The sequence below is a fragment of the Trachypithecus francoisi genome, unplaced genomic scaffold (genome assembly GCF_009764315.1).
Source record: "Trachypithecus francoisi isolate TF-2019V2 unplaced genomic scaffold, Tfra_2.0 Lachesis_group1, whole genome shotgun sequence".
NCBI classification, from domain to species: domain Eukaryota; kingdom Metazoa; phylum Chordata; class Mammalia; order Primates; family Cercopithecidae; genus Trachypithecus; species Trachypithecus francoisi.
In genome coordinates, this window is record NW_022681454.1 from 68615100 (window position 1) to 68639881 (window position 24782).

A 24782-nucleotide genomic window follows, 5' to 3' on the forward strand; every position below is an offset into this window, starting at 1 on the left:
CTATTTTTATTACTAAATTTAGAACATTTTGGAAATCAAATATTAAAGCAAGCATTTGTGGTTTAGCTACCAGAAACAATGTTTTCTAATAGCTAGAATATTAAATGAAAAAAAAATAAAATGTATCATGCATGAGACAAGCCAGAATTTCAAAAGGAATTTCATGTTTATGTTTTATTTTTTTTCCAGCTTGGCTTGCTTCTGTCATTGTATACACTACATCCGATACCTTTTGGAAACCTTATTTGTTCACAAAGTTTCTGCAGGACACACACCTTTGAAAAATTTGATAACGGTAAGGATGCTTTATATTTTTAATAATGATTGAGACATTTTATATGTTGGATCCTTTGCAAAATATTTAATTATTGTTTCCCTCCAAAACTTAGATTTTCATGTTTAATTGTATAAGCATGTCTTAAACATTCTTTTCCTAAAATGCCATTTTTTATGATATATTTAATTCTAACTAAACACTATAGAAAGATTTGTCATTACCTCATATTACAAGATAAAATAGATACTCCTAGGAATCTTTTAATTTTGATAATGCTAAACATTGAATTCAGATTCTTTGAGTGCCACTTGAAGTGAAGAATATCATATATGAATGTTCCTACAAATATACATCTGTGTGGGATTAAAATGATGATACTATATTCCATTATTGTGACAGTTGTCAATATGATGCTAGTGTCTTTACTCTTCTAGAAATTGTGAATGCAACTGTTATCAACTATCAAATAACTACCAAAACATGAGAAAAAATGTAAAATATTGACATGGAAAAGTACATTAGACAACATGTTGAAACTCAATTTTCAATTTAAGTTAAATTTTGTTTCTTAATTTAAAATCTATTTTCCAAAAAAGGTTTGTCTGTACAGAAAAACTTCATAGTTTTTGTCAAATATCTGCTTTGTAATATTGCAATAGAAGAGCCATTCTATTATTATCGTTGCAATAAAGCAGTAAACTCTGAAATTCTGAGACCTCAGAAGTCATTTAGACCTGCTTTTTTTTTTATAGAAAATAGTACAATTAATCACATCAGTTCAAGATCACCATTATAGACTACAACTCCTAAATCTGAGTCATTTCCATTCCAGTCAATCAACATGTGTTACTACCAATTATCAAATAATTTATTTTTTAAATGGACTAATTGTTGGAAAAATTTTAGTGTATCTTATGCAATAGATAATTTGTTTTATTTTTAGTAATTCATTTATATTTACTACTTGCTAGACAAAATAATTCTCATCAAATTTTTCTAAAATATTCTGTTAACTTGACATATATCACAAATATCCATTAATATTAGTACAAGTGGAGCAAAGAGATGCATTTTCTTAGTGATATCAAAATAGTATTTGTAAAATGCTACTATTACTATCTCCTTATGCCTTAGTTTAGTGAGGTCCAAGTTCTTGTCTCACAACCAAGGAGAATAAGACACATGGTCACCAGACAGTGGGTAGGGCAGAGTAGGATTTATTAAACAACAGAAAAGCTCTCAGCAGCTAGAGGGTACCTGAAGAGGGTTGCCAGAAATGGGCTGAATTCTGGGTCTTTTATGTGGCAAAGACAAGGAAGTCTTCTGTGGCTAACACCCTAAGAGGAGGGTTAAATTTCCCCCTGGGGTTGTTGCATCGGCATGTGCCTGGGGTTGGCCATAGATACTCCATCTTGGCTATTACCCATGAGTGCCATTGAAAACCTGCAGGGGGGGAAGGTTAAGCCACAATGCTAATGGCACTATGAGTTCAGGATCAAGATCAATTTAGTATGCATCTTGGTTCTTGTCTGCACCTGCACGGGTGCACCTGCACGGGTGCACCTGCGCTGGAGAGTTTATTCTGAGTAAGCATCTTGGTATAAGGGGAAGTTCTTAACCACATTTCCTCCTGCCAGCTACATAACATGGGTGGTACAGGTGTGTTCTTGTAGGCATTGTCCCTCTTGCAAGACCCTCCATCTCTATCTGCCAAATCAGCCTCCTCTCTCATTCCCCACTCTGGAGTGTTAACCCTAACTACCATTAGGAGGAACAGGGAGATAATTGTTCTGGCTGTTTCAGGTTGTGAGAGGGTGTTGTTCAAGAAAGGCAGAGGGATTCTCATAAGGTCCTAATTCTAGTCTTTGGTAAGCCCTCCAGTATGCACATTTGAAAGTGCTTATTCTTCCATTCTCTCATATTATCATTAGGATCCTATTTAGGGTCCTTCAATGGTATTGCTGTCTTTCCAACTGGTTAAGACCTTCCCCTGTCTCTGGTATTATATGAGTACAAAGCTCATATACAAATTTCTTTACTGCTTGTGAGGCTTCCTTTTTCTCAGCAGTCATCAGAGTTTGATTTAAGAGTAACATATCATCGCTTAAGAACAGTTTAAATACCTGAGTTAAATTTTGGAAGGCCTCTATAAATGAGTGATGTTGGGACTTGCCCAGAGTGAGCATTAGGGTCTGAGGGTAAAAGGAGTCCCAGTGATCCAGGTTGCTATTAAGGGGAGTGCAGGTTGAAGATGGATTGTTACACTTATGGAAAGAGAGGGGAGAAAAGGCATCCCTTAGTCTGTCTTCCACTTTTAGGGTGAACTTGGAGGGGGAGAGAGAGAGAAAAGGCATCTCCTTTCTCCTCTCCTCCTCCTTGTATCCTCTGGGTTCCAGCAACCTATATAGGTGTCGCCTGTGGATGCAAGTGTGACCTCCAACAACAGACCATGGGGGTTGGAAGTTAGGAATAGTCACACTTACCTATGCTGCACTCTAGCTCACCAGTGTTGACTACCTTTGTGGTCCCTCAGATCTATTTCTTCTTTCGGGCTTCAGACCCAAAGCTTCCCACTTGAAACTTGGAAAATACATTGAAGTAATTGAATTGGGGCAAAAAACATTACTGGAGGGGAGTGTCCTTAAATCTTTAAGGAGCATCCCTTGACTCATAGGTGATGGACAGAGCCAGATCATAGCATTCAAGGAAATGAAAGTGACCGACCTCCAAAACTAGTCCCTTCTTCCTGCCCAGGAGTTGTTATACTTGGAGTAAGAATAGGTGTCTTTGAAAATGTAGGGGTTGACTTGGCTAATTCTGTGTGCTAGTAGCCAGGGAATTAGGGCTCCCCTGGATCCACAGAAACAAATCCTTGCCTTATCAGGCACCTTGACAAAGTTTGGAATGTTAGCCTGTAACTTTGTGTCCAAATCCTTTTCAGACAGAAGTTTGAAAGAGAGGAGTTTGGGGCTTGGTGTGCATCCCTCAAAATAAGCCTCCTAGAATAAGAAAATTGATTTCTTGCATAGTGCACACTTCTATGCTTACTGAGCATTGCTGACATCTCTCATGACAAAAAGAAACAGCCTAAATGGAGAGGAAAATAGTCACCAAGGGAGAAATAGCCTCCTGTACAGTGCCAGTCAGTCTCCTTGACAGGAGAAAGGAAACTCTAAATCTTCATATATCCCTTGTTCTAAGAACAGGTAAAAACGATGTTGTTCTGGGTTACACTTCTGATGAGTAAGCAAGCTACTCAATTTTCCCAATAATATTATCTCTCCTGGTTGCAAAAAACATACATAACATTGAATATAAAGAAGGGAGAGCAACCATGATAGTCTCAAAAGAAAGAAAATGTGATAGAAAAATACTGGAAATCTTTATCCAACACCATAATGGGCTATCAGGGACTGGAACCAGTCCAAGGGCCTTTGCGTAACAACAAAATGTAGCCTCAGTCAGACACTTTCAGTTGCCCCAGGACATCCTTCTAAGTCCCACACAACAGCTAGAGCTTCATGAAGGGAAACTGGATTGGAACAGAATGAACATTCCCAACACCCACGGATGAAGAGGTTTTGACAAAGTCCTCATCAGTAAGCTTGTCCTCTGAGTCTTGTAGGAGCAACAGCCATGCTGTTCACTCTTAACTGGCTGACAGAGGCCCAGTACTTTGTTTGGTTTCATATAATAAAGAGAACCAAGAGCTCTTGGAAATGAAAATAAAGAAGTCTGCTCTTATTCACCCTTCCCATGATCCCGAGCAATCCCGCAAAATCTTGCAGTCTCCTTATTCCTTAGTTTAGTGAGGTCTGAGTTCTTGTCCCACGACTAGGAAGAATAAGGAACATGGACACTGGAGAGTGCATAAGGCAGAGTAGCATTTATTAAGCAATAGAAATGCTCTCAGCAGCAACAGGGGGCTAGAATAGGGTTGTAAGAAATGGGGCTGAGTCCTTAGTCTTTTATGTGGAAAAGACAAGGAAGTGTTTTGTGGGTTCCACCCTAAGGGGAGGGGTAAAATTCCCCCCAGGAGTGTTGCATCTGTGCATGCCTGCATGCCTAAGGTTGGCTATAGCTACTCCATCTTGGTTATTACTCATGAGTGCCTAAGAGAAACCCATGGAGCGGGGAGGGTTAAAGCACAATGCTAATAGTATTATAATGTGGTCAGGATCATTTTAGGACACCCTCGGTCCTTGTCTGTGCCTCTGTGGGTGGATGGAAAGTCCCTTCTGAGCAAACATCTTGGTATAACAGAAACTTCTTAACCATATTTTCTCCTGCTAACTGCATAATAGGGGCAGTGCAGGCACACAGTCCACAGGTGTTGGCCCTCTTCTGAGACCCTCCCTCTCTGCCTGCCTAACCAGCCCCTACCTGGCTTCTCTCTCACTATTATATTGGGCAAAGAAATATTCCATTTATTTAGCTTAGACAATTTGTAGCATTTTACATATAAATGCTGCAGTGTCTAATATAAATGTATGGGGTGGTTTCAAATTGTGACATGCATATAATATAAATGTTTATGTCACAATTGAAATACATATTTTTCCTAACTTTTATTTTGTTTTGTTTTGTTTGCAGAGTTGTGCCTTTTACTGGGGATTTACTTCTTGGATTGCCTACTACATTAATCATCCACTGTATACACCACCATGTATGTAGGATTTCTTCTTAACTAACCCTGTACTAAAGGACCAACCTAAAAACTCTATTCTAAATGACATACAGAATATGAACAGCAGAGCATAAAGGAATAAGGAGAAAATGAAACAATTTGTTTTTTAAATTACTTTCATATTTCTTTAAATGTTTATGTAGGCCTAAAAGACCAATTTGACTCATATATTTTTATTTATTTTGTTTCTACATGAACCACCAAAAATATCAGTAGGTTGTAAAGCTCTAAAAAAACAGCTAATAAAATACAAAAGCAACAATTAAAGAGAAAATTATTATATAATTATACAATCATATACTAATCAGCTATCAGGTATTATACAAGTAAATGATAAACATTTAATTATTCTTTTAAATATAATTCAACCAAAAATAGGGGACGATTTTTCTGTTGCATAGTAGTTTCTATTTATGATTTAATTTACTAAAGTATCTTGGCTCTTGACTCAGATGAACAATTTGGTTGAATGTACACTGGATGAAACCTAATTCTTTGGTTCTTAATCTTCCCGAAAAAAGGTTGCCCTCCTCAAGGAATTTCATTTCTTCCTTCAATGTGAACTTTTCTCTCTTCAGCTTTTATTGTAGCACATAAGGCACAAAATGTAAAGCTCAATAATTAAATGTTTTCTCATTTATTTGACAATTATTTTTGCAGGCTATTTCTGGTGTTTACAATGCTTAAAATAAATGGAAATAAATGGTATCATCAAATTTTATTTTTAATTGTAGAAAATCACTTAAACTTCTTTAAATTATTGGCTGAAGTTGTAATATAGAGTTACAATATTCAGGGTCTTTGCTAAAATCAACAAATCTAGTTCAGTCTGGAAAGTGAAGTCACTGATTCAGACTATGTTAATAAGATATGCCTCTGAAAAAGGCAGACTATTGCTCCAGACTATGTTAATAAGATATGCCTCTGAAAAATTCTTCATTTCCATATTGGGTACAAAATAATAATAGTAGTTAATTTTGTTAATATATGTAAAACATTTATTGAAAACTGAATGTTTGTTAATAACTGTAAATATGCTATATATTTTTAATTTAAAACATTATTTTGTGGCTTTAATATTCCCCATTGAAGGCTAGAAAAATGATGCCATGAAAAGATAATTTCACTATGCTCAAGATCTTTAAATGCATAAGATATAAGTAGGACTCAAATTCTGTGAAAATATATTATAGCATTTTAATACTGATGACAAGTGGAAAATGAATATCTTGCCTAGGAAGTCCACACTTAACATGGTTGTAATATACATGAGCTATAGCCATTATGCTTTAGTTAAATCGTGTTAAATAATAATATGACTTCTAAAACAGTATATGATAGAATAAGTTGCTTTTTCCTTTAACAGAGAAACTATAAATTAACTTTTGTTAAGGCTTCTTATTAGGTACAATGCTAAGCAGTTGGCACATTTTGTCTCATTGAATCCACATGAAAATGATACTGTTTGTATCCCAACTTTACAGATGAATAGCTAAACTTCAGAAAATATAGGCAGATTTTCCAAATGTACTCAGCAAATAACTGGAAAAGAATCTATAGTGTAGCTACAGATAGCAGTAAACTGTGCAAGAGGTTAGCCAATCCACAGTCAGACACATAAATTCTGTATAGACATTATCATGGAGACCCCTAAGAATATCACCTTTATCTTGAGTTTTGACCCAGATAGTAGAGCCTCCTATTTCTTAAAGTGTTAGTTACATGGGCTTAGGATACCTAACACAAATTGTTGACAAATACCAGGACCCAGAGACTCCCTCTAATTTGTTCCATGCTTATGCCATTTATTGTTTTATTTTTTCTGTAAAATTTCACCCTTTTCTATATTTACGGTGCAAAAGACTTTCCCTTTCATTTCTTATTACTTTCTAAGACTTTGATAGAATATTTTCCCTTTTCAACACTTTGATTATAATTAATAGATTTATTTTAATTTTAAAAATTGATTATATATTACATCATAAAAATTCAATTCTGTACTCACAAAGTAGAAATAGCACAAACTACATTATCTTTAGGTGAGATAAAATAAACCTTACAAATACAATATAAGAACAAAAAATTTTTAAACCAAAATGAGGTGATATTTAAAAGCACTTCCTAAATTATTTTAACAGTAAAAGATATAATAGTAATTACAGAGCAAGTATGACAAGGTAACAAAAAAGAAAATAGTACATATTAAACCTGTTTTCAGCAAAGTAGTTATAATCTTAATAAATAATCATATTTAAGGAAGATGGAATGAAACAATTCTCATAAATCAGTAATTCCTTTAATTTTTGTTTTAATATATCTTACTTTGCTGCATTAAATCTATCTTCTTGAGGTTGCAAAACAGACAATTGATCCAATTTTTATGTTGTTCCTCTTGAAAATTTTCATTAAATTATGCATGCTTACAACATAGTTTCCCTCATTTTACCCTCAAAATTAGAAAAAGAAAAGTTATTGGACTTTTGGATTTTACCTGTTTAATCTTTAATCACATGTTCTGTATTTTCACTTTATATAAAATATGTCCCTTCAGCATACATAATGAAGTCTTTAATTCAGGATATTGTTTCTTACATTACAGCCATGATTTTTTTTTTTTTCTCTGATTTTCTGTTGTTTTTGTTTTCATAGTTGACACTGCTGTTCTTTGTGTTCTATGCCAACCGGTCTTTTTCCCATTTCTTTCTGAATTCTCCTGGGTAACAGTGTTTGACTTTTATCACAATTATCACCACAGTCTATTCTCATCAAATTTGGCTGCATAAAGTTAATAGCATCTGTATATTAATACATAAAAGCTAACTTAATTGAAAAACATGTTGTATGCATATTTCCAACACATATTCTACTAGAGAATTTATTTTCCAACTTCTTGAATAATATTTAAATACAAATAAATGAAATACATTATCAAAATTGTAAAACTGCCCAATGGCAGGAATATTTTAAAATCCCCAAATCAGAATGTGTAGGTTCAAAAATCTTAATATATAAATGTCTACTATCAACATAATCAAAGAATAATGGCCTATTAGGTTATTTTTACCTATCTGAATGTGAAACATTATACAAATTATAAAATATTATTAAATAATAAGTGTTATAATGCCTATTGTAAAGAGAATGTTTATTTTTATACTACCTATAACTTTGTTTTTTTGGAAATAAATATGAAAAATATTAGACTCTTCACTTGATACTTTTTACTATCACATCATTATTCATTTTCATTTAAAAATAAGAATAAGGCATATGTTTACTGTCCTCTGCCTAATGTGCTCTGAATTCTCTCTTCTTTATACTAATGCCTATTCATTTTTATAAATCAAAGCTTAATTATGTACTCAGAAGAATCCTCCGTGGTCTCCCAGATTACAAAATATCCTTTTCAGTTATTTTATTAAATACTACATAGATCTGTATAGTAGCACTTATCGATCTTGCAAACTTCCATTTGTTATCATGTGATTAGTACTTTTCCAGGTCAGAATGTAAGTTCAATTAAGATTGACTTCATCTTTGTCTGTAGTTTATCACAAGCACACAGTTCAGTGCCTGTCGTGTGAATTCTTGATAACTATAGTTGAATGAGTAAACTTACATTGACTAGTAGGTACAAATAAAATAATTATGGCTGATACAGATGCATATCAACCAATCGTGATTTGTCAAGAGCAGAATGTTTAATTATATGGCAAAATTGGTGTAACATTATGTTAAGAGAAAAGTTATAAAATTGTTATGTCAAATATTATAAACATATACAACATATATGAGTATGTCCAAGGGGAAAATTGTAATATTCACTGGTTTTCTATGGTTGGTGAGATTTTTGTCCATTTTATTTGCCCTTACCACTTTTCTCTATTTCTCAAATATTCTCTGTTAATATGTTTTATTTTACTATTAGATATATAAACTTCATAAAAACAAAACTTCCAATTCATGTACGTGTGGTTTGTATATATATTCTATGAATATTTATCTATGAAAAATACTTATATAACCTTTAACTAAAATATACTTTTAAATTTCTATCCCCAAAAAACAGAATTTAATAAAAGATTTATACATAAAGATGTTCAAAGCAGTACTGTTTATCACACATAAAATTAAAGTGAACTTTGCAGTCATTCTATAATTAATGTTTTAAGAGCTAGCCGTGTCATGCATTATTATGAAGATTCAATTACAGTTATGGCAATGAGTGTTTAGTAATATTGAAAAATCTTTAAACATACTGTTAGGTGAAAAATGCACTTTTTAAAATGAGGGATAATATTTTTATGTGTAGATGTAAATGTGTTTACATAAATACAATTTACATGCTCACATACATAAAACAAGAAGATAGGAATGAAACTGTTAATAGACATGATGGTAAGTTTATCAAATATTCTATTTTTATTATTATTGAATATTCCAACGTTTCCACTATGAGCAACCCTGCCTTTAGAACATTGCTTTGAATGGAGCTTTCTACATTACTCTTTATCTGCCCTTTGGAACTTAACCTATATTTTTCTTTAAGGTAAGGCAAGTAATACATCATGTATTTTGTATAATAAAAATTTATATACTATATATATATACATATAATTCTACCTGTTAAAAAACAACAATATATAAAACAAATTAGTATAATCAGCATTTTTCTTTTTATTGTTAAACATTAAAAATGAGAGTTATTTTGTGCGCCATTATATGCTTAGCCATACTTAAGTGTGCTTTTTAAATGGGACAAATACTAAATCTGCCTTCAAGGTGTTTAATAATAGAAATTAGTAATATATTCCATTTGTAATTTAAATATCATTATGATACTAAAAAAAGTACATTTGGAAAAAAAAGTCAACGCTTTAGATTGCAAAAGTATCATCCCAAAAGATGAATTACATACTAGACAGTTCTACTGATTATAGATTTATTATACTGAATAAATACTGCCTGAATTATGTCTGTATATTTGACAATCCAAACTATGAGTATCTGCATGACATACTCTTTTTCTACTCTCCAGCATTTGGAAACAGGCAAATCACAGTTTCTGCTATCAATTTTCTGGTATGTATCATATATATTTTGCTATTCATGCTCTAATTTTGTTATTATTAAGAAGAAAAACAGACTGTATCTGAAGATTTGCCATGTAGAAAATACGATATATATTTATATAATACACATAATGATATAAAATGAAGTAAATAAAATAACTTTCTATAATCAAGTCTTGAGCTCTCTAAATTTTATAATCAAAATGTTGTAGTCATCTGTAACGTTTGATTAGTATTATTTGAAATACAATAAATATTTGAAAAATGTATACTCAGTGATCCTACTGTATGCACATTTACAACCTATAAAGAGCAAAAATTTTTGCAAATCTTGTAGATAAACACCCCAAAAACACTTTGGCATAATTGTTAATTTAACTAATTCAAGATGAACACAGAGTTTGCCTTTTTAATAAAACCTGGCCCTTTCTAAACTGTTCTCATTCAATTTCTTTAGATTGTTCTATGTAAATAAACACGTATATAGATAAAATTGTGTGAAAATCAATCTGGGTACCCAAGACTCTTGATTATTTCTAAAATGCATTAATTATTTCATCTGACACTTTTTTTAGTGCTTATACGTTCTATAACTCCTTGCTTTCATTCTGTGTTCATGTTCTCCTTTCATCCCTGTCACTGATAAATTAGTGAACTCCTATGATTCATCTCCAAATTCATATTTCTTGCAAAGTTTGTGTTCAACAACTTATTTCTAATCATTTTATACAGATCATAAATCACCCACCACACTTTGTAAGGAGCTCTCACATGACCCTCTCTTGCTTTCTCTCTCTCTACATATCTTTGGTTAATAGTTTAAGCAAGTATATACTCCAGTGCGTTGGCTTTGAAAAGGACAGATCTTGTTTTTATCTTTTCAGCATATAGTTTGGCATAGCAGGAACTCATTATTTGTTTGAAAAAATGGCACAGAGTATTTATGTATTTGGAATTTCTTCAACAATATATTGAAAATATATCACAGCCTTGTAATTTTCTGATAGTCCATACTGTTCAAGGAGAGGAATTCTGTGGTTCGTGTGTTGTAACAGCGTTATGCAATGTTGTGTACAGTGCACTACAACCCCTCTTGTATTAAGATTAATGTTCTGATATTAATTACTCAGTAAATCTGACGGAAGAGAAGAATGAATTAATGGATAAACAAAATAATAACTGCCTATTTGTTGGTAATTTCAGTATGTTTTAGATTAATATCTGATTATTCCTCTGCTTTTTATCCTTATGATGTTGTCCACTTTTTCAAAAAAATTGTGGATTATAATTTTTTTGCGTAATTAAGACAACTCCCTTTTCATATAATATTATTGATTTCTTCTCTTTTCTCCAATATAATATGGCTATGTATGTATTTATTCCCTCTTCTCAAATGTGAATGACAATACTATAAAATAAAACTTTTAATGAAAGTCATATTTTTTATTAAAAAGTTATGTTATAAATGTTATATTTTTCTTAAAATATTGAGACATAATTAGACATAAGCAAAATTCTAATAGCTTGCAATTATACTTTTTTTCCCCAGAGACTTAAAATTTCTGCCTTCTTATTAAGCTACTGCTTTTTCCTCTTCACATAGCACTTTATTAATCAAATATATTTCATACAGCCTCAGGCAAAAATTAATAAAGCCCAAGATGCTAAATTAAACAAATACTGATAGATGGTGTAATAGACTATGTCCAATAGGGATGGAGTAGGTAAATGTGATAACTTTAATTCCACATTTAAGCACATAACAAGCATTGTCTATTTCAATAACAGATTTAACAAGTTGATAAACTTTAAATTTCTATAATCTTTAGATTGAAATTTTTTTTTAAATGGAAAGTAATATAATTAAAACCTATGCTTTAATTATAGATAGTATAATATTAAGTATAGGTGAAAACCTTACTTGAAAATGAAAATATTGAATGTAGTTATATTCCATAGAAAAGCAAAATTTAGAGATAAGATAGAATGGCCACTGTGACTTTTTACACACATGAATTGTCATGAGAAATCAAGAAGACCTGTTAGTCCTGAAATTTCTTAGTAGTGTTTACTGTTAAGACATATTTCACTTTCACAAGTAATATATGATATTAAGATGTTAGTGTTAGGTAATTGAATCTAATATAAGACATATTAGATTCATATTAAGCAAAATATGTTATAAGGAAAACAAAATAATTTACAATGTGTAAGTAATATGTTGTAAAATCAGGCTCCTATTTTGTGGAAAATTCTTCGATTTTGGTGAGGTTTTTTTCTATCTCTATTATATTCAAAGAAATAGTCTGTCACTTCTCCCTTGGTTTAAATTCTTTCTAATTTTCAACACAAGTTTGATTCCTCAGATACGTCCAGGTATGACAAATCTACAGGAAAAAATAAGGAGAATCAAATACAGGGAAATGTATGAAGACATCAGAATAACTTTTCACACAAATTTTAGATGCAATCTTGTCTGATGTAAATATTGTGAATACATTTTATAATTTGATCTCTTTATATTGCCATGACACTGCCTCATCCTCTGAACTCAATTACACCCAAAAGCCAACAAATAAAAATACCAAAATCACAATTGCAGAACAAAATGTACTTTATATAAAGAACCTGCCTATTTTCTTTATCTTCTTGTCCCCTTAACTTTGTTTACTCTCCAGAAGCCATTAAAGTTTGCCAATTCTTTGCAGAATGAGGATTTTACCAAAAAGGAACTCCTTTTCTTGCCTTTCTTAATGTCTTCAAAATGAAGGAAGTGGGAGGAATTGATAATAAAATAGAAGACATGGCTTACAAAGTAATTAAAATAACTCTTTTCCCTGGTTTTGCCTCTGTGTTTTCAGTGTTCTCATTAGTTATTCAGTCACTTACGTGTTTTAAAATTATTCCTAAAATGCAAATAATCTTGGAGAAGAAAAAATATGCTTTTATCAAGTAGGTACACCTCTTTTTGTAATATTTAGCTGAAAAGAACCTCGGATACAGAACTGGTCATTGATTAGTGGAGAGGATGCTGGGAACAACGTATCATAGCTTTTAAAACAGGAGAGCAAGCCTTTACTATATAAAGCACACAAAGGCCAAGAAACTGCTTATGAAATTTGGCATTTATGGATAAGATGCATGAAAAAAAAGGGTGCCAAAGTTCAGTGCTTTCATTCTCAGCAGTCTACTGAGATTTGGTTGTGACAAATTTTCTGATCACTTACCTACCATTGATAGGTAGCAATAAAAGGATTTATACTTACTGACTGAAAAAAAGTCTAGTACTCTGTGTGTTTTCATCGTTTGCCATTTTGCTCTCATCTCAAATTTCCTAAAGCATCTGATATAAAGAATAGCATGCATAGGAACCAACTTTTATACTTAAATTTTTAGGGATCATTACTTATTAAAGATTTATTTTGCAAACTAGTTGACTGAAGATATGAAATTAATGGCAATATTGTGCTTCACTCATTTCATTATAACTTATAATAATTGTCCATTTTGAACTACAACTAACTTACTCCAAACTGTAGAAATATAAGAGCAATGATTTAAATAAAAATCAGCAGTGATTATAAAACTATAAAGATTTCATTTGTTAGAATATGTGATATTGAATCTAATGTAAAAAGAACTGTGAAAAAATCATGTATGTTTTTAATCATCATTTACTGCAGAGTTAGTATATGTAAACTAACTTTCTTTCTGAAGAGATTTACTTTATGGTGCTATTTTTATGCTATTTTTTCATATTTTTGTGTTATACAGTATTGCATGAGAGTTCTATAAATTAAAAAATAATTCTGATGCTCCCAAGGTTGTGATAATGAAATGGAGCATCATAGTAGAGATGAAATAATTTTAAGCCTTAAGTAAATTCCAAAATCAAATGATTTGAATTAGTTTTATTGATTGATAATAGCATCTCCTATAGCAAAGTTTATGCATAAAATAATTGTTTCATGCAACAAATAAATTCATAAAATATATTAAAATATTTAGATATATAATTTCACATTATGCAAGAATATAAATGAAATATCTGAATTTGTATTTAGAGTCTTACCATTGTTTACTTTGAAAAGTGAAAATATATTTGTTAGTATATATATTTTCAGTTAAACCCAAAATTAACACTAAATGTATTTCTTTTAAAGCACAATACATGTTATCATTATGTCTGTATAAAACATAGAAATGTGTATGAATGAGCTTCATAATAGAGGTGCAGAAAGTGCAAATTGAAAAAAGGTCTGTAAATTTATGAACTTAGTAATACAAATTATCATAAGATATAATATTTATGAATGCTGAAGCATTGTGATACTGGCTCATATTGTCAAAAGCACTTAAGTCTATGTGGATATGCATGATCTATTAAAGTAGAAATTAAATTGTCCAAGATCAAAATAGTTAATAAATTTCCTAAGGGAATCTTTGTAATAATATATTTAGCTACAATTGTCCTTATTTTTGAAATATTTATTCAGGTAAAACAAATAAAACATAAGATATAGTTATTATTATTATTACTATTATTGTTGCTATAGATAAAGTAATAATAGCTGAAACTCTAAACAAACTGAGCATATGTTATTATCACATTTCTTTCTACTTTGGTTCATACTACACAAATTTACAGTTCCAGTTTTAGAAGACATGTAAGCGTGCTTTCTTGAAGATTCATCAGAAGCTTTTTTTCTTGTCCATGAAAGCAAGTGTTTATTAGAGAAACACCTTTGTAAGCAAACCATGAGTATATCATCACAACATATTTCTTCATTGGTATCTATTAGGACACATTTGCATGTCTAGCTATAACAGGCAAATGTAAGTATGCTTTGCTAAAGATGCATCATAAGCTATTTTCTTTCAGTGAATAAATGTTTGGCAAAGGAAAAAGATGAAAAGTTTTAGTGTTAGGAACATTTTAGCAATGTCTACATTTCAATTAAATTAATACAATGACTATTTATTACTTATTGCTCCAATGATAAAAATGTAAGATATTGCACCTGCCGGCCGGGCACCTACAGGCTCACGCCTGCAATCCCAGCTCTTTGGGAGGCTGAGGCGGGTGGATCAATTGAGATCAAGAGTTTGAGACCAGTCTGTCCAAAATGGTGAAACCACGTCTCTGCTAAAAATACAAAAATTAGCTGAGCGTGGTGGCATGCACTTGTAATCCCAGTTACTTGAGAGGCTGAGGCAGGAAAATTGCTTGAGTCCGGGAAGCAGAGGTTGTAGTGAGCCAAGATCATGCCACTGCACTCTAGCCTGAGTATCCCCATCGCAAGATTCCATCTCAAAATAAATAAATAAATAAATAAATAAATAGCACCTGCCAAAAATTAATAATGAGACAATATCAATACATATAAAAGTGAGAACAATTACATTAAAAGATAAAACGGCTCATGTTCATTCCTATGAAAATATTATGAGATTGCAGTATAAGGATTATTTATTTTCATTGTGGAAACCAAAAGGATTTTACTAACACAAAATGACAGAGCCTGACTAATTGATAGCTACCAATTCTACATTAGGACATGTGGGTTTTGTTCTATTGATATATCATTTCTATTTATTTAAGGAAGAGAATGATCAACTTGATGAGGTCTGTACAAAATTAACAATATTTAAATATTGTAAAAGTGGATCATTGCAAGTTGTCCTCCCTCGACCCCTTGCTTTAGTCATTGGTAATTGGTATCATTCCGCAATGACAGCGGGTTACTGACCAAGACACAATGCCTAACAGTAAAAGATGAACAACTTTATTGCTGAAATCCCACATATTATAATTCAATTTTGTCTTTCAACCTGAGAGAGTGAGATTTAACAAGGTGTATTTTTAGAAAAAAAAAAAAATCGTAGGCACAGTATGCTACGTAATACATCACTTCTAGTAATATACATTAACAAAAATCCTTTGTAGATTATTAATTTGATACTGGCCTACACTGAACATTGTTAAATATTTAGAAATGCTAATTAAAAATAAAATGAAAAAGTCAGAAGAATGAGAGTATAGAGGGTCCTGAAAAAGTAAGCTTTTTTATTTACTTTCTTGATCAAGGTAGTTATTTAAGCAAAAGATTATTTTTGTATGTAGACACTGATTCTTCAATATTATATTAGTTGACAATTTTATGTTTTATATTTATCCTTATAATGGTAACTCTAGAAAATAGAATGGATTATTCATTCTTTGACATTCTGCTATTATTCAAATGAATGCTAGTTTGAAGCAACAAGTATTCAAATTACTCAATAAAGATTATGTAAGTACTAATAAATATTTTTAAATTTGCTTTAATATACACCTGTGCACAAAAATGTAAAGTTAATTTACATTTTTATTATTTATCATCCTAAAGTTCATTATTACTTAAAACACTAGCACCTGGTGGATTTTTTATTAATTATAGGGAAAAAGCACATTACATAATATTTAGCACCTTAACCATTTTAGTGTACACCTTGTTAGTGTTAAATATACTCACATTGTAGAGCAACAAGCACCTAGTTACTTTTTATTAAATAAATCTAGGCTATCTTGTTCGTGACAACAGAAGCAGTTGTGGCAATGTCCCTTGGTTGCTTATAATTATGTGAGTGTGTTTAGGAAATGTAAACTTTTTTATTTGATAGGTTAAACTTTTTGACTAATAGTACAATTATTGAAAATTTTTAATTGTAAATGATTAAGCCATTTAATATTCTTAATTTGTTACACTATTATAATGTAGGAAAATGACGCTGCTTCTTACATGTAGTACTCAAGTGCTATTTCTTTCTAAATGTATCTGGGCAATGTTTTCTTAGTATTTTTATTGTGTTACTATGTGTTTATTGCCTAGAATATCTTGATCATCTGTGTCACTTAAGGGCCACACATAGGTAATATGTAGCATCTCATGTTTTATTATGTAAGATAATTTTAACTTTAATAATGTAAAATCAGACTTCTTCATAGCATCTGCCCCAAACTTTGTTTATTAAATTTATTTTTAAACTTATTGTCTGCCAAATGAAGATAGATTTAGATAAACATCAATCCGGGAGAAATATATGCCATGCTGAGAAATATTCCAGTGTTTCACATTTAATTGGTGTGCAATTATAATCGGTAATAGAACAATATATTGAGTTTTACAGCACTGACTGAACTTCTTGATCTTACTCAGCCCTTACCTAAAAGGAAATTATATCACCAGTTTTATCTAATTCAGTTAGCATCGCAAGCTGTATTGGATTCACCCAACGGTATAAAAACTAGTACTTAAAATGGAAATTACTAGTTATTGTTGCTCTTTAAAATCCTTAACAAGTTGCTAAATTGATATTTAAGAATCTCTAAGCATAGAGATAAAGTTGTTTTTTCTCTCCACTCTTACCGTGTAAGCATTTCATCAGTAGATAGCAAGATGAAAAAACTGGCTTCTTTACCACTTTTTTTTTCTACTTTCTATCTCGTATTTTTTATTTTAGTATGTAATTATATTTTCTTCTAGGGGCAAATTCATCTAATGAAAAATTTGGTGTTACTAAATTTTTATCCAGTCTCTAACTAAAACCTACATGCTATTTTTTCATGGCTCATTATTTGGTTAAACAATTGATGCTTTGATATTTAGCTTTGTTGTGATAAATAAGCAGGAAGAAGAAAATATTTTGATGTTTGAATGAGTATAAAAATAATAATCTCAAAACAAATATGTTTCATCAGAAGAATTATAATTTCGAAAACATATTTTTTCACAAATTTTGGTAACTTAACTTGCTTTTTAATAAATATCATATAATAGTTTCTATTTTTGTATTTGGCACTGTGAGTGATGGAAAATAAATATGACAAGCTGTCTAAGTTGAAAGATGTACAAAAGATACAAAGATTAAACAGAAATGTAACAAACCATTAGTTTAGTAATTATGGATTTTGTAGTGCTAACAATTTGTGAGAATGAAGTCTAGAGAAGTGAGATTAATATAGGATAATCTGCAGAAGTTTTTATTGATTAAATTGGTAAGTAAAATTGTCATAATAATTTTATTGAGCAAATATGTGCAGGGTACTTGACTTCATTCAATCATCATAAATTCTCTGGAGACAGAAATCAACATTTGCATTTGAGTGAAGAAATGAAATTCCAAATGTGAAATTTACTTAATCTTTCATACATAACAAATGAAGCATGTGGCATGTGAATGCAGGTTCGTGCCACAAAAGCCCACACACATATCCACATTGACATGTAAAAATTTCAACTAAAAACGTATTACCTGAAAATTTGAAATTCCACTTTGTCTTTCTAATGATAACTTAAGAAGCCAAAAGCCTTTTCTATAATTATTTTGTATAGTTATGTTGCTACAAAATTTGTATTTGCATTGTTTTCTGGATCTTTAAATAAGGATTTAATATATTTGGTGTATTTGTTTACATTAGATCCTGCGTGAATTAATTTATTGAAACTGGTTATTTTAAGTAGCATTTTTACATAACAGTTCTAGATGATGAAAATTGATTTAAATTTTCTCTTTCAATCTATTTTTTTCCTAAAATTTAGAAAGTATTGAAATGTATACCAGTTGTTTATTGTGAGAAACATCCAGAAATTAAAGTCCATAGAACTGTTATTATATATGAAAAATACATACAGAAATGGTTGAAAAGAACAAAATCAGATATATTTTATGATATTAATAACATTAAAGACACTGAGTTTAATGGGTGCTCAACTTTTGGGATATATTACAAGTTGAATGACTTCAAACAATAAAGATTTAGAATAATACATTCTGTTATTAGTAACATAGTATTTATATGTCAAATACATACCTTGTGTTAAATCAGATAAGTATATATGGCAGACAAAGGAAGGGTCTTACCCTTACAGGAAACGTGTTGCAAACTGGGAACATTATTAGTCTCAGGGGATGGTGGTAAGCCTTTGATCTTGGAGGAACATAGTGGCCTATTAATGGGGACAACTTCGTTGACAGATAAGCAGCAGGTTTCTTTGGGTGGCAGCACTGATCACGGTAGGTTTTCTAAACTGAGCTGAAACTAGCTGGAAATCAAACAATCACCATTTCACTAGAAAGAGTTTTACTGTTAATGAACTGAGATTAACATAAACCTATGCCATATTTGGCTTCAGCAAAAGTTGTCTCTGTATGATCTGAAAGTCTCCCCATAGTAACAAGTACACAGCTGATTAACAAGACAGTTTAAACCTGATTATCAGTGCGAAAAATATCTTCAGAATTTCCAACTTGTTGTGACTAATTATTTTTATTCAATATATACCAGCAATAGCTTCTTTCACTGTTGTAATTTAAAAAGTACTTCTCCTTATTATTAGAATAAAATATATATCTTTTGAATCTTTGGGACTAATGTATTACACATATTTTATATGTCACTTGAATACATTTTTTTTTAAATAGGCAGAGGTATATCACACTGAAAATGTTTAAAATGTTTTGCAGATTTGTGAAGCTGGGAATCATTTCATTAATGTAATGTTGTCTCATCCCAATCACACAGGTTAGTTCTTTTTTCTTTTTCTTTTCTTTAGAGGGAATTGTGTTAATAATTATTTTTATAATCTTACTTCAAAAAATATTTAAAAATCAAAATATCAGTAGTTGGAAATATGTATGCCACATTTTTCCCTTTTATGTCTAATTTTTCCAAATATTTGAACAAAATCATATTCTCTAATAATTATTTTTCTAAAATGAAGTGTGCATGCACACCATCACCCTCCTCACAGACCCTAAACAACATCACTTAAATATGTAAATAAATGAACTAATGAATAAGAACAAAAGCAGTATAAAATCACTTGATGAATATCCAAATTACCAAACTCTCAATATTCCTTTCATTTGTACAATATTTGAGGCAGTCCCACTATTTCAAATGACTTCTAATTTTTTTTTTTTTTGTAATAATGATAATCTTTCATTGAAAAACACAATGGCACTGGAATATCAATGCCTGGGAGAACATTTCAAAGTTAGTAGTATATTTAGTTTTGTGCATAAGTAACTGTGGTTTTGGACCATGAATTTTAAATCATTGTAACTAGTCTCATACACATCTTTATTAATCAAAATAGGAACCATTATAATCAACACATTTTTGCCAATGAGAAATAGTTTATTCCTGTAGCATGAAAATCCATGCTTCAGGATTCAATGAACGCTTGAAAAGCATTTTCTGCCCCCTGCTGATCGTGGAAGCATTTTCCCTACAAAACATTGTCCAGATGCTTGAAGAAGTGGTAGTCAGTTAGTGAGAGGTCAGGCGAATATGGTGGATGAGGCAAAACTTTGTAACCCAATTCATTCAACTCTTGAAGTATTAATTGTGCGATGCACAGTCAGACACTGTCATGGAGAATTGGGTCCTTTCTGTTGACCAGTGTTGGCTGCAGACATTGAAGTTTTCAATGCATCTCATTGATTTACTGAACATATTTCTCAATCATACTGGTTTTGCTAGGATTCAGAAAGCTGTGGTGGATCAGACTGGCAGCAGAACACCAAACAGTGACCATGGCCTTTTTTTGAGGGGGCAAATTTGGCTTTGGGAAGTGCTTTGGAGTTTCTTCTCAGTCCAAGTACTGAGCTGGTCATCACCAGTTGTATAAAATCCACGTTTTGTTGCACGTCAAATTCCAATCAAGAAATGGTTCATTGTTCTTACATAGAATAAGGAAAGACAACACTTCCGAATGATTTTTTTTTAATATTTTTGATCCACTTATGAGGAACTGACATATCAAGCTTTCTCACATTTCCAATTTGCTTCAAATGCCAAAGGACTGTAGAATGGTCAATACTGAGTTCTTTGGCAACTTCTCCTGTAGTTGTAAGAGGATCAGCTTTGGTGATTCATCTCAATTGGCCATCAACTTCTGATGACCAGTCATTATGTTCCCCATCTTCAAGGCTCTCACCAAACTTCTTGAAACACTACTGCATTGTGTGTTCATTGGCAGTTCCTGGGAGAAATGTCTTGTTGATGTTGTGAGTTGTCTCCACTGCTTCATGACCCATTTTGTATTTTTTTTTTTTTTTTTTGAAAGGAATCTCTCTCTTATAGCCCAGGCTGGAGTGCAATGGCATGATCTTGTCTCACTGCAAGTTCTGCCTTCCCGGGTTCAAGCGATTTTCCTGCCTCAGTCACCTGAGCAGCTGGGATTACAGGCGCATACCATCATGCCTAGCTAATTTTGTATTTTTAGTAGAGACAGAGTTTCACCATGTTGGCCAGGCTGGTCTCAAACTCCTGACCTCAGGTGATCTGCCTGCCTTGGCCTCCCAAAGTGCTGAGATTACAGACGTGAACCACTGTGCCTGGCCCATGGCCCTTTTGAACTCTTAAAGAAAATTGCTCGAATTTGCTTTTTGTCTAACATCATTTCCGTAGACTAAAATAAACAAAAAATACCAGCAAGTGATAACTCATTAGCAAAAAAAAAAAAAAATAAAGTGAGAAATGCCAATTAAAATGTTGTATAGCATAATCACATTTATTTAATAATGTATTCCAATATAAAACAGCAAATTCCAACAATGCAAAAACTCAATTGCTTTTATATTCACCTATATATTTGAAAAAGTTTACAGTGTCTCTATTACTTAAAGATATTTTTGGTAAATCAGTCATCTCATTTAGGCTCAATTATATGTAGGGATCCCCAACTGCTTACCCTATATAATATAATTGTAAATTCAAATAAAAATGAGAAACATTTGTTTATCATTTGGACTAATTGTTATTAATAATTCAACTGAAAACATAAAGGCATATTTGACTCTTCAATTATGTTTCAACATCAACCTGAATTTCTTAACATTTTCTTGCCTTCCACACTTCTGGCAGGCTAGTGAAACATATAAAACATTTTCCAGAATAATTGTTACATAAAATAAAATACATATAATTACAAAGGAAATTTATTATATTAAAACAATTGTGAATATATGAAAAAACTAGAATATAAGCATATGTTTGTTATTACATTATACAACATTGTGATGAGTACTCAACTTTTTGAGTATTGATTATAAATTACGTATATGCAGATTTAAAAAGAAGTGTACTGTGACTTAAAAATATCTGTGCTTCATCTTGGTGGAAAAAATTACACGTAAGGCCAATGCTCTTGTAGTTTGTGGTCCTCATTGCAATGGCGTGAAGCCTATATTTCATTAAGAGGTTGAATGCCATTTTTATCTGATCCAAATTCATAGATACATTGAATTTTCTTTGGATGCACATGAACCACAAGTGAAAAATATCTGAGAGTCTAATTTTTTTTAGTAGAGAAGCAAAACACAATATAATCTAATAAAATGCTAGCATTGCCAATGTTTAAATATTACAGATTTTAGTCTTAGCTAGGTGACTAGCAATGTAATCGACTCAAGCTTCTTCATTTATCTAGAATATGGTCTCACCATTTGAAAATAAAAATTTTAAGTCATCCAGGAATTTTGAAATTGTTCATGTAAGAAGGCCACCCTCTTTTAATGTTCACTCTTTATCTTGCTTTGTATATTGCTCTTGCGGAATCAGATGCCAATCTAATTCTCTCTCTTTTGTTAAATGATGTTTTTATTTGCTTCAAGACACGGGTGACTTTTTTTTATTATAAAAATCTATGAATTCTGAGGGAGTGTCTAAGGGTTGATAATTCGCAACCAATTTCTCCAGGATCACTGGGTACTCTTCTAGTAGGTTAATCCATGTTTTTTTGTTTGTTTGTTTGTTTTTTGTTTTGTTTTGTTTTGTTTTTTAAGTTCTAAAGTATTTCCTCAAATTACAATTTTAAAATTAGTTTTATTACATTGTGGAGTGTGAGGGGAGTTACACTGTACCTATGTTCCTTCTTCTGTCTCTAGCTTCTCCATCACTTTCTCTTTAACTATCTTTGTCCCTTTTTTTTTGGCTATTCGTTTCATCTGCTTAATATCCTCTGTTCTATTGAATGTTACATCCTTAAGCAAATGAAAATGTATTTCATATTACTGGGAAAGTTTCTTCTTTGTCCACAATTTCTTGAGTACAGTCAACTCTTATTTTGTATTATATTTTCTTGGTTTTTTTTTTCCATATCAATTTTCAATTTTGGGATTTCTTAATGGTTACATTCTTTGGTAATTCTGTGTGTGTGTTCTCTACATTTTGTTTTGTTTTCTTTGTGGTGGGTTAGTTTTTGTCTGCAAACAAAAACACTTTCTAGTTTATTCACACAGAAGTATCATGTAAATGCTGATTGATTTACATTAATTATTAAATGTGTGAATTGACCTTGAAGAAAAATAACATAGTTTTTTACAGATGAGGTTACTGAAATCTCTTTAAAAAAAAAAAAGTGTGTTCTGGAAACAGGTGGTTTTTCATTGTGTCTTCTCATCCTCTAACATCCTTGTTTTCTAAATTCCTTGAATGCCAGAACATGTTTCCTTCCTTCCCTTCCCTTCTAAGCTTCCACATGATGCCTTCCCTCTCTGAGCAAACTTCTCTGGGCATCATTTTCTTTCTGAAAAACAATGTCTTTTGCTGCCGTTGCTTTTGGTGTTTTAGACATGAAGTCCTTGCCCATGCCTATGTCCTGAATGGTACTACCTAGGTTTTCTTCTAGGGTTTTTATGGTATTAGGTCTGACATTTAAGTCTCTAATCCATCTTGAATTAATTTTCGTATAAGGAGTAAGGAAAGGATCCAGTTTCAGCTTTCAACTTATGGCTAGCCAATTTTCCCAGCACCATTCATTAAATAGGGAATTCTTTCCCCATTTCTTGTTTCTCTCAGGTTTGTCAAAGATAAGATGGCTGTAGACGTGTGGTATTATTTCTGAGGACTCTGTTCTGTTCCATTGTTCTATATCTCTGTTTTGGTAGCAGTACCATGCTGTTTTGGTTACTGTAGCCTTGTAGTATAGTTTGAAGTCAGGTAGCGTGATGCCTCCAGCTTTGTTCTTTTGACTTAGGAGTGTCTTGGCAATGCGGGCTCTTTTTTGGTTCCATATGAACTTTAAAGCAGTTTTTTCCAATTCTGTGAAGAAACTCATTGGTAGCTTGATGGGGATAGCATTGAATCTATAAATAACCTTGGGCAGTATGGCCATTTTCACGATATTGATTCTTCCTATCCATGAGCATGGTATGTTCTTCCATTTGTTTGTGTCCTCTTTGATTTCACTGAAAATTGACAAATGGGATCTAATTAAACTAAAGAGCTTCTGCACAGCAAAAGAAACTACCATCAGAGTGAACAGGCAACCTACAGAATGGGAGAACATTTTTGCAATCTACTCATATGACAAAGGGCTGATATCCAGAACCTACAAAGAACTCAAACAAATTTACAAGAAAAAAACAAACAACCTCATCAAAAAGTGGGCAAACGGTATGAACAGACATTTCTCAAAAGAAGACATTTATACAGCCAACAGACACATGAAAAAATGCTCATCATCACTCGCCATCAGAGAAATGCAAATCAAAACCACAATGAGATACCATCTCACACCAGTTAGAATGGCAATCATTAAAAAGTCAGGAAACAACAAGTGCTGGAGAGGATGTGGAGAAATAGGAACACTTTTACACTGTTGGTGGGATTGTAAACTAGTTCAACCATTATGGAAAACAGTATGGCAATTCCTCAAGGATCTGGAACTAGATGTACCATATGACCCAGCCATCC

General features: G+C 31.9%; 1 protein-coding gene across 3 annotated transcripts in view; it reads left to right on the forward strand.

The window, feature by feature from the left end:
* The window catches only part of TECRL (trans-2,3-enoyl-CoA reductase like), a 132115-nt gene that overhangs the window by 99492 nt on the left and 7841 nt on the right, over positions 1-24782 (forward strand). For all 3 annotated transcript variants that reach the window (XM_033214557.1, XM_033214559.1, XM_033214558.1), the window contains 4 exons: positions 190-295; positions 4871-4943; positions 10003-10046; positions 19544-19601. In XM_033214557.1, coding sequence (XP_033070448.1) covers positions 190-295; positions 4871-4943; positions 10003-10046; positions 19544-19601 — 281 coding nt within the window. The remainder of the gene's footprint in view (positions 1-189; positions 296-4870; positions 4944-10002; positions 10047-19543; positions 19602-24782) is intronic.